This window comes from Lipotes vexillifer, unplaced genomic scaffold (genome assembly GCF_000442215.2).
Source record: "Lipotes vexillifer unplaced genomic scaffold, Lipotes_vexillifer_v1.1 scaffold422, whole genome shotgun sequence".
Taxonomy (NCBI): domain Eukaryota; kingdom Metazoa; phylum Chordata; class Mammalia; order Artiodactyla; family Lipotidae; genus Lipotes; species Lipotes vexillifer.
In genome coordinates this window covers 2,583,061-2,594,491 of record NW_006779087.1, presented here as the reverse complement: position 1 = coordinate 2,594,491, position 11,431 = coordinate 2,583,061, and the positions used below count along the sequence as shown (strand labels likewise).

General features: G+C 43.4%; 1 protein-coding gene and 1 non-coding gene across 2 annotated transcripts in view; one reads left to right on the top strand and one right to left on the bottom strand.

Moving 5' to 3' along the window:
- Nucleotides 1–513: 513 nt before the first annotated feature.
- SLC4A8 (solute carrier family 4 member 8) overlaps nucleotides 514–11,431 on the bottom strand; it is a 79,265-nt gene continuing 68,347 nt past the window's right edge. The window contains exons 21-25 of the mRNA XM_007452325.1: nucleotides 9,209–9,382; nucleotides 6,763–6,900; nucleotides 4,522–4,613; nucleotides 2,541–2,636; nucleotides 514–1,385 (exon numbers count right to left, since the gene is read on the bottom strand). Of these exons, the coding sequence (XP_007452387.1) occupies nucleotides 1,373–1,385; nucleotides 2,541–2,636; nucleotides 4,522–4,613; nucleotides 6,763–6,900; nucleotides 9,209–9,382 (513 nt within the window). The 3' untranslated portion in view covers nucleotides 514–1,372. The remainder of the gene's footprint in view (nucleotides 1,386–2,540; nucleotides 2,637–4,521; nucleotides 4,614–6,762; nucleotides 6,901–9,208; nucleotides 9,383–11,431) is intronic.
- On the top strand, nucleotides 9,769–9,841 carry TRNAG-CCC (transfer RNA glycine (anticodon CCC)). Its single transcript has one exon. It is a non-coding gene; the product is annotated as a tRNA-Gly (tRNA).

Genomic DNA, 11,431 nt, shown 5'->3' with positions numbered 1-11,431 from the left:
GAGCACACCGACCTATGGTCCCACTGCACAAATATTTTCCAGGATGGAAACTGAACTGATCAGATCCCCTGGGTACCGACATGCTTGCTAGTCACATTCTGTGCACAAAGGAAGGGGAAGTCTATATACAATGGAGCCCAAACCCTCGATACTCACTGCAAAAGAGAAGACGAGACAGAAACTATAAATATAGTTTTAAACTAAATACCAAAATTAATTTCACCACTTACAGTTCATTTCCCAATGTGGCTTTTTACATCTGAAAGTCAGAACATCTGTCAACAAAAAAATCCAGGATGATGAAGGTGGTTTGGTCCATTGAGTTGGTGATGGTTTGCTACTAAGGCAGCTACGGAGACATTACGTAAGCACTTGGATCTCTCCAGGAATGGAATCAGAGTGTGTCCTCAAGAGACAGCAGCAGGACATGGATGTTTCCACAACATGGCCAACTAAAAACACCTTAGTTCCTTTTCTACTCACAAACGACTACAGTCAAACCTTTCCCAGATATCTAGAAAGCAGACACTATGACAAATCTTCAGGCTAGGAAGTCCTTCCTGATGTCTAAACTAATTCCTTCTGTAGCCACTGAAGCTTGTTCTCTTACCCTATCAATGAAGTCAGGAGAAGCTGTTCATCCTCACTCACCATCACTGATTTTCCCCCAGGCCTTTTCCTGTCTGAGCTAAGCAGCTTCAACGTCCCTCTTGGCCCTTTGATCATCCAAGGTTCTTGCTGAGTTATGCAGGCTGCTGCTAGGCAGCGATGAAGACGCACCAGGCCAGAGGCACCTTCTGGCTGTGGTGGTGAGCAATGCCAACGCCCAGGGCGCTGACCCTCCTAGGAGCAGACCCTCCTGGTGGCCTCTGGGTCTCGCCAGCATCCCCCAGAGCAGGCAACCAAACCAAGGCACGGGGCTGCCCAGGAGCCTGCCGTCACTATGGGACTGGAGAGGCTTCCTTTTCCTCTCTGCTCTCCTCCTACTTCCTCACCCTGTCCCTGAGCAAGAGGGACCTCACCGAGGAAATCCTCAGTGGCAGAATGGATCCATTCGGCTCAGCAGGCCAGCAGAGGGTTTCAGAGGAAATGTCTGGCAAATGGGAAGCTGGGTCTTCGGTGGTGGCAGTTCTGAAGAGACAGAGAAGGAAGAGAAGTACCAATGGGAGGTGGTCTTCTGCTTCCACACTCATACCTGGCAGCGCCCTCCGACGCACACCACCAATAACTGAACGCTCGCGCGGCTTGGACAGGACCAAGGACAGGGCCAGACTTGGGATCGCTTCTTCTCTGAGACACTCGTGATCTTCTCTGTAACCAGAACTTCCCTGTGGCACCTCACGGCCCACATCCTCCATCCCAGCAAAGACTTTTAGTTGAAGAGACTGAATAGAAGTGTTACAATTAGACAAAAAGGGAACACATGATTCATTCCTGATTTTAACACAATACTTTGAAGATGTCACCACAATTTGGATCTGGCTATATTTTAAGTTCATTTACAAGTAGACTAGTTCTCAACTAAAAATAACCATGTGCGTTATACATTTCGACAGCTGCCTGGATTTTCCTCTGAAGGAAACAAGATTCTATATTTCACTCACATTCAGTACACATTTCTTTTAACCCATTTGATGAAATAGCCCATCACTACCACCCACTGGTGGCTGTGGCTTTCCAAAGCACATCAGTTTCTCCTCAGAGCAGCCTTATGAGTGAGACAGTTATTATTACCCCCATTTCACAACTGAATAAACCGAGTACCAGAAACAGTGGTCTGCCAGGTTACACATGGAATTAACAGCTAAGCCAAGTCTCCTAACCTACCCTACTGCTTTTTTTTTTTTTTTTTTTTTTAAAAAAAACTAGAAAAATTGCCTTTAATAAGACCTAAGATTTTACCTTCGGTTATCTGATGACTTAGTGTTCGGACCAAATTATTCATGTAATTCGAGTACATAGCCTACTTCAATGTAGGCAAAAATGCCTCAAGTCTTTCCACATTTTTCATTAACCAGATTAAAAACTGATCTAATGCTACTGACAAACAACACTCAGAATTTAGTTTCCAAAATAAGAAAACAGTTACAGTTTAATATTTCAAAATCTTTACTTGACAATAATTCTCATTACGGAGTAAGTTAAATAGGTTAAAGTCTGTATCAATACTACCGACACTACCCAAATCTTTTAAGGATTTTCCAGTTTGTGTGGCTGCAATAACCAAAGAGATGCTCTACAGATTTTGAAATGGGAACTAGAAAGAGGATTAAGGGAACAAAACAGATAAAGCAAATTAACATTCCAAAATAATTCCATCCTGACTTTGGGCCTGGGTAAATGGGCAGCTCAAACCAGCATATCTGCTCAAACAGTTAGAAAACATTTTTGCTTTTCTTAGGCTTAGAGCTATTCTGTGGGGTTAGCAACAATACTAGATGCGCTATTAATGGATAAATTCAACTTGACAACTAAAACATATTTTACTGTCAACATGATTGCTAGTTTTAAAAGTCAGAAAGAAAAATCGGCCATTATACCTCTTTTCCTTTGTGTTTCCAGAATTCATACTGAGAGCTTTCCAGACTGTGGTTTTAGGCATTTCGTCAGATATATTAATCTCAGAGGGGTCACATCTGAAATCAATGCTTAGGACAGTCAATGTCAGACATACAAATAAGGTCTACATCTCAGTTTATGATACCCACTACCCACCAGAAGGGAAAAGATGAGGCGTGAGGGAGCTTGTCTCACAGTTCTCGGGAGCACTGGGAACCAGATGGTCGGAATGTCGAGAAGCAAGGTGGCCTGTGAGTCAGAGCTGAGGGCTGGGCCGGGGTGCCGGCTAGCGGACAGCCCTGCCCTCACAGTTCTGCTCCCCTTTGAAGGGCCCCTCTGGGGATGCTGGTGACATCCAGCTTATGAGGCCAGAAGTGGCAGCATCAGGAGCTACCACTTAGTGAGCGCTTGCTGTGTGCCAGGCACGGTGCTAAGCACTCTTGTTCATTTTCTCATTTACAGGGCCAGATCTTTTCCATCTGTAGTTTACAAAGGACTGTTACAATATATTATCTTAACTCTCACAGTATCAGAGATTATTAACATCCTCATTTTTAATGTGTAGAAACCAAAGCTCATAGGGTTAAGAGACTGTCCAAAGTCAGACGTCAGTAAATGGAGAATCAAGACCTTGAATCCAGTACTTGGTCTCCTAGACCCACCCCCCCGCACCACCCCCGCCAGTACTCTAAACTTTTCCACATGCCAGACTCTCCTTCTAAAAGGCCAAGAAGGGAGGCAGCATCTGCTAGCGAAGGAATATGATTCCTGCTTTGCCGTAGAGAATGCAAAGCCTATGGCTCCTTCCATGACAACTTATAGAAAGTTTCTTAAAGATCAAAGATTCCATTTCTTTGGGATAAGTTAAAAAAAATTGAACTCATAGCAACGGAGAGTAGAATGGTGGCTACCAGAGGCTGGGGGGTGGGGGAAAGGGGGAGATATTGATCAAAGGGTACAAACTTTCAGTTATGGTCAAGTTCTGCAGACAATGTAAGGCACGGTGACTATAGTTAATAATAATGTATTGTACACTTGAAATTTGCTAAGAAAGTAGATCTCAAGCGTTCTCACTACACACAAAAAAGAATGGTAAGTGTAGTAAGTGATGGATATGTTGTTAGTTTAATTGTAGTAATCATTTTACGTATATATATATATATACACATATATATATATATATAATGTTGCACACCTTAAATATATACTTTTAGTTGTCATAAATAAATAAATAACCAAAGAAAAGACTTTCCTCATCTCCCCCTCAGTATAAACCACAATCAATTCAATAACTCAGCAGCAAATTATCTAGCATCTAGATAACCCAGATCCCCTCTCTCTTCCTTTTCTGTACCCTCTCCACCTCTGAGCTTTTTTCAGCTTCTGTGTTCCTCTTCCAAGGCGGAAACAAAACACCAGGAATGAAACTGCAAATGGACCAGTTTAGCTTCCTGTGATTTGTGGTGAGCAACAGGTTTAATACACCAAAGGGCTAAGATCGCTGGCAGAAGTAAGGAATTTGGAGAATCCCAGTTCGGTTCCCCCTTGGCTCCTAGGACTGCAGCCGCCATGAGCCAAGCTGGAAGGGGCTGTCTCTGCCCAGCCCCCAAGGGCTTGCCTAAGCATGGGAATTTCATGCCCACCAGGCTGAGAAGCAAAGACTACATCCTGTTCACCTTTGGAAGCTGGCAGAGAGAGGCAGGAGGACCACTGGTTTGGGGAGCACATGGGCTCCCGTAGCTCTGTCCTCCTGTGATTCCCAGCACCTGGCATAGTGCCCAATGCATGGCAGGCCCTCAGAAAACCGGGAAAGGAAAGGTGTTTTCACAGGCTGGAACCGGGAGGCTGAAAGTTTAGCTGTTTATACCAGCAGCTGCATTTGTGACACAGCCCCCATCACCGAGCCAGAACATTTACACAACCACCAAAACAGTCAACTCCTTGGGGCTGGGGGAGTTTTACCTGAAACTGTTGTTCTTTCCAGGACTACTTAGTAACTTCCTGCTCTCTAAGGGGAACTTGTCTCCCCCCATTTCTAACATTTTCTCAGCCTCCTGCAAGAAAAGGAGACATTACTTTATCTTGGATCAAATGAAACCAATAGTCTACACCAGCCCATTTTTCAATCACCATAATTTCTACCTGATTTTCTCTCCATTTATTACAAGTAAGTATAATTTTGTTCTTTCATAGATCTGACTCACCACAAAAGGAGAGACAACCCAACATCTGTACCTATGGAATAGTATTTAAAAAAAAAAAAAAAGAACCTGAATCTGAGTAAACCTTTAGATACAACCACCAGTTTACTGGAAACATAGGAGACAGAGAACATGTTAAATGATACCAAAAGTTATATTTAGTAAAATCTAAATGGCAGGAAACCCTGTAGGTCAAAGACAAAAAAGACAGGAAGGGGGGCTTCCCTGGTGGCGCAGTGGTTGAGAGTCCGCCTGCCGATGCAGGGGACACGGGTTCGTGTCCCGGTCCGGGAAGATCCCACATGCCGTGGAGCGGCTGGGCCTGTGAGCCATGGCCGCTGAGCCTGCGCGTCCTGAGCCTGTGCTCCGCAACGGGAGGGGCCACAACAGTGAGAGGCCCGTGTACCGCAAAAAAAAAAAAAAAAAAAAAAAAGACAGGAGGGGAACCCCAAAAGAAATTTTTTAAATATATCAACCAATTGCAATATATGAACCTTACTGGATCCTGATTCAAACGGATGCTTAAAAATAATAATAAGGCAATTAGGGAACTAGGAATATTGAGTGTTCTTTCTACCTCTGTATATATTTAAAATGTTCCACAATAAAATACACCACACACACACACACACACACACACACACACACAATGGAATACTATTCAGCCATTAAAAAAGAAGAAAATCCTGCCATTTACAACAACATGAATGAAATTTGAGGGCATTATGCTAAGTGAAATAAGTCAGAGAGAGAAAGACAAATACTGTATAATCTCACTTTCATGTGGAAACTAAAACAACTGAGGTCATAGAAACAGAGAGCAGAAACAAACGCCTGGTGGTTGCCAGGCATAGGGGGCAGGGATGGGTGAAGGTGGTCAATGAGCTGAATAAGTTCTGGAGATATAATATCCAGCATGGTATCTATAGTTAGCAATACTCTATTATATATTTGAAAATTGCTGAGATTAGATTTTAAAATTTCTCCACACACACACACACACACACACACACACAAATGCAAGTATGTGAGGTGATACATGTGTTAGGTAACCCTATTGCGGTAATCACTTCACAGTATACACATATATCAAATCACTGCATTGTACACCTTAAACTTACACTATGCTATATATCAGTTATATCTCAATAATGCTTGAAAAAATAATACAAGATTTTTAAAACTCAAGATTTTAGGGAAAAAAATCCTTTAAAATGAAGTTCGGGCTTCCCTGGCGGCGCAGTGGTTGAGAGTCCGCCTGCCGATGCAGGGGACACGGGTTCGTGCCCCGGTCCGGGAGGATCCCACATGCCGCGGAGCGGCTGGGCCCGTGAGCCATGGCCGCTGAGCCTGCGCGTCCGGAGCCTGTGCTCCGCAACGGGAGAGGCCGCAACAGTGAGAGGCCCGCGTACCGCAAAAAAAAAAAAAAAATGTATTTCAAAGGACACTATTTCAGGCACTAACTGTATTTGGAAATAGTTTCAGCCTCATTCTTGGCCTGGTATTTTCATTTTGCTACACATCCATTCTTTGCACGTATAGGCCATTGATTGAAGGTCCACCATGTGGATGGCAGATGCCAAGTGCTGAGGGAAAATGAGGCAGGACGGAAAGTCCTATGCAAGTTATCTTTGCGAACCACAACAACATCTGCAGTTAGGTATGTAACAAATACTCTTGGAAAATAGTAGGTTTTTTATACTTGTCAAATTAGACCTTTGGGAGAACATGAACCATTTGATCTGATAATAAGAGCGGATTCCATGTTCATACTCTAAGTGTGAACCTGATGAGTAGACTGTAGACAAACAGAGGGAAAACAACCGGTTATCAAATCTGAAGATGAAGGACAGACATGGGCTAAGAATATCTTTGGAGTAATCTTCCCCACTCCTAAATATAACCCTTGGGATTCGAGACATGCTGACTTTTCATGCGGCCCTTCCTATGTTCTGTCATTTGAAGCTGCCCCAAAGTCTGCAGTTGGTGCAAGAACTATGACCTCTTCCTCCTTGGCCTTCTTTTTGGCATCATCCAACTTCTTCTTTTTGCTTTCTGGCATGAGATCATCTAACCAGCTCAGCTCCCGCTTAGAGAAACAGAGATCCATGACTTTCCTGACGAAGACGAGGGCCAAAACCTGAAGAAAAATAAAGAAAGTGAATTAGAGGGGCTCATTTCCTCCCTGGAGTTTAAAAGCAAAGTCTTATTTTCACAGCAGACTAGAACATGTCAAGCAAAACCAAACTCATAATAATCAAAATATTTGCCTTTATTGAGGCTCTCTGAACCAGATACTAAGTTAAGTGTTTTCTATACCATAGTTTATTTAACTCTCATCATAACAACCCTACAACTTACTGATTCCCTAACTGAACTAATTTAATTCCTTTATTGAAAAGAGGAACCCTCCATCGGCAGATGGCCCTAAGAGCTGCCTTCCCCTGGCTTGAGGCCAGCAGGAAGGGCTACCAGGCAGCCTGGGGGTGGCGAACCTCTCCAGGAGATGGCTTTGGTGGGGCCAGCCAAGCTCAAACCAAACATGGGTCACCAGGGGGTGAGAGGGCCTTGAAGGACCGTCTGGATTTCCTCTGATCCTCTGCCTATACATTTACTCACAAAATCCTTGCTTTATGCCTGCATCATGGATCTCGAGTGATTTCTGTCTCTGCCCTCTGGCCTGGCTTGACGCTCATTTTATAAATGAGGAAACTGAGGCCCAGGGAGAGAAAATGACTCACCTAAAATCTGACAGCTAATTTCCTCAATGGCAACGACCAGGGATCTCAGCTGCTGCTCCACTTTCTCCCCATGGGGGCCATTTCAGCCAAAGGAGAACCAATAATAACCCAGAATGACCTGCCTGGACTGACTGGTATTCACCAGCTAAATTTGGTGACTGGACCAGGCATGGGGCAAATCAGGCTAATTAAATTCATTTCTCCCTAATCTCAATGACTATTTTCCCAATAAAGCCAAAATTCATAGTATCCCTTCCAGGAGTTGCCAGGAATTTGCTATTTCTTTAACCAAACACTCAAGCCCTGAACAAGACACCCAAATGCAGAACCCTACATGTATTCTGACAAAATTGAGAAACCCATCAGGAGGGTATGTATCTAGGAGATTAGGGAAAAAGAACCCCGAAGATTCCTCACCCTTGAATATACTCCTAGTAAGACAGAGTTCAAAAGTACCTAAATGAGTACCAGACATTACCCTCATTGGCTTTTCCCTTCTGAGGCCCACCCTTTGGGTAACTTTCAAAGAGTCCACTGAAATCTCAGCCTCCTCATGACACAGAGTGAGCCAAAGACAGGAAGGCATCAAGAGGACAAGATGGAACAGTGAGGTGGTCAGGTGGCAAGAATTTCATCATCACCCTAGTTTTAGAAAACAGGTTGTCACCTGTTGCTGAACCACACAGTTCCGCATTCCTGGTCTCCTTTCCAGAGCACTTGCTTCAGTTAGAAAAGAGGCCAGGATGTCCCAGTCACTTATCAGTGCCAGACCAACCTCTTTCTCTTTCCCAGTGGCTTGAAATGGTGCATTTCCACCACTATGGACACTTTTGATTGCAATAAATTCTAAATAGGAACCATATTGCTTTGAGGTAATATGCAAGTTACTGCAAACATGAGGAGTCCTCTCCATGTCAGATACACGAAAGAAAGAGAGAGAGAGAGAAAGAGATTCAGACAGACAGACAGGCAGACTAGTAGCCTTAAAAGTAAACATGGTAAACTACTACACACATGCATCCACACCTCAAGGTCCTCAAAATAGTGCTGCTCCTGCAAAGACCAACCAAAAAACAAAAACTCACCATCAATAAAGGATTAATATCCAGAATATATAGAGAACTCCTAAAACTCAACAACAAAAAAACATACCACCTTATTTTAAAATGGGCAAAGGACTTGAACAGACATTTCTCCAAAGATGATATACAAATAGCCAATAAGCACATGAAAAGATGCTCAACATCACTAATTATTAGGGAAATCAAAACCACAATGAGATAGATACCAACTCACACCCATTAGGATGGCTGTTATCCAAAAAAACCCACCATGCCACAACATGGATGAACCTGGAAGACGTTATGCTAAGCGAAACAAGACAGTCACAAGAGGAAAAATACTGCGATTCCACTCACATGAGGTAACTAGAGGAGTCAAATTCACAGAGACAGAAACTAGAATGGTGGTTTCCAGGGACTGAGGGGAGGGAGAAATGGGGAGTTATTGTTTAATCGGTACAGAGTTTCAGTTCTGCAAGATGAAAGACCTTCTGGAGGTGGATGGTGGTGATGGCTGCACAAACAATGTGAATGTACTTAATGCCACTGAACTGTACACTTAAATATAGTGAAGATGGTTAAGTTTTACGTTATGTATATTTTATCACTATTTTTTAAAATAAAGAATAATACCTTTTAAACTCACCATCATTGGAAAGACAATGGCAGCTGGAGATGCCTTGATGACCCAAAGCAGGATGAGGCAGGTCAGCTGGATGAGGGTGAAGAGGTGCACTTTGCGCAGCGGCACGTGCCGAAGGTAGATGAAGTCTGGCTGGTGCTTTGCGGGCATCCCAAAGAGCTTCAGACGATCAAAGAACTGAAAGGAGGGAACTGGCATTTATTTCCACGTGGTTTCTCTGGGCCTCGTTAATCCCATTCATATCTCTTATATCACCTGGCTCCGAAAGGTGGGTAATACCGTTTCTACCTGACAGAAGGGGAAACTGAGTCTCAAAGAGAACAGGTAATTTGACCAAGGTTGGCTAAGTGACAGAGTCAAAATTTGAACCTATCTCTTCTAATTCTGGGTTCAGCTTTCTCTCTCCTCTCCCACACTCTAGCTCCTGAGAGAGATCTTTCTCAGGGAGTGCTGAAAACAAAATAAGCAGTGGTATCTTTCTGCTGAAAAGACCAAATCTCTTACTTGTTCTTTGAGGAGTTTGGAGCTTTTCACTGATTATTTAAAGTAAAAAGATAGGGACTTCCCTGGTGGCACAGTGGTTAAGACTCTGCACTCCCAATGCAGGGGACCCAGGTTTGATCCCTGGCCAGGGAACTAGGTCTCACATGCATGCCGCAACTAAAAAGTTTGCGTGCCACAATTGAGGAGCCCACGTGCCTCAACTAAGGAGCCGGTAAGCTACAACTAAGGAGCCCAACTGCCACAACTAAGACTTGGTGCAACCAAATAAATAAATTAATTAAATGTTCAAAAAATATATATATTTTAAAAAAGGTAAAAAGATAAAATGAAATCTCATGGGGCTTCCCTGGTGGCGCAGTGGTTAAGAATCCACCTGCCAATGCAGGGGACACAGGGTCGAGCCCCGATCGGGGAAGATCCCACATGCCGCGGAGCAACTAAGCCCATGCGCCACAACTACCGAGCCTGTGCTCTAGAGCCCACAAGCCACAACTACTGAAGCCCACCCACCTAGAACCCGTGCTCCACAATAAGAGAAGCCACCGCAATGAGAAGCCCGCACACCACAAAGAAGAGTAGCTCCCGCTCGCTGCAACTAGAGAAAGCCCGCACACAGCAACAAAGACACAACTCAGCCAAGAATAAATAAATAAATAAATTTATTTTTTAAAAAATGAAATCTCATAACATTTTGGATATAGAAAATATGACCATCTTATATTATAAAAAGGAAAACAGAGACGCAGAGAGATTAAATAACCTGCCCAGGAGTTGGAGGAATCAGGCTCCCTGACTTCAGACTATACTACAAAGCTACAATGAACAAAACAGTATTGTACTGGCACAAAAAACAGAAATATCGATCAGACAGAAGAGGATAGAAAGTCCAGAGATAAACCCACGCACCTGTGGCCACCTAATCCGTGACAAAGGAGGCAAGAGTATATAATAGAGAAAAGACAGTCTCTTCATAAGTGGTGCTGGGACAACTGGACAGCTACATATAAAAGAATGAAATTAGAACACTCCCTGACACCATACACAAAAATAAACTCAAAATGGATTAAAGACCGAAATGTAAGGCCAGATACTATAAAGCTCTTAGAGGAAAATATAAGAAGAACACTCTTTGAAATAAATCACAGCAAGATCTTTTTCAATCCACCACCTAGAGTAATGAAAATAAAAACAAAAATAAATAAATGGGACCTAATTAAAAGCTTTTGCACAGCAAAGGAAACTATAAACAAAATGAAAAGATAACCCTCAAAATGAGAGAAAATATTTGCAAATGAAGTGACTGACAAGGGATTAATCTCCAAAAATATACAAATAGCTCATGCAGCTCAATATCAAAAAAACAAACAACCCAATCAAAAAATGGGCGGAAGACCTAAATAGAGATTTCACCAAAGAAGACATACAGATGGCCAAGAGGCACATGAAAAAATGCTCAACATCACAAATTATTAGAGAAATGCAAATCAAAGCTACAATGAGGTATCACCTCACACCAGTCAGAATGGCCGTCATCAAAAAATCTACAAACAATAGGGCTTCCCTGGTGGCACAGTGGTTGAGCCCGCCTGCTGGTGCGGGGGACACGGGTTCGTTCCCTGGTCTGGGAGGATCCCACATGCCGCGGAGCGGCTGGGCCCGTGAGCCATGGCCGCTGGGCCCGCGCGTCCGGAGCCTGTGCTCCGCAACGGGAGAGGCCACAAC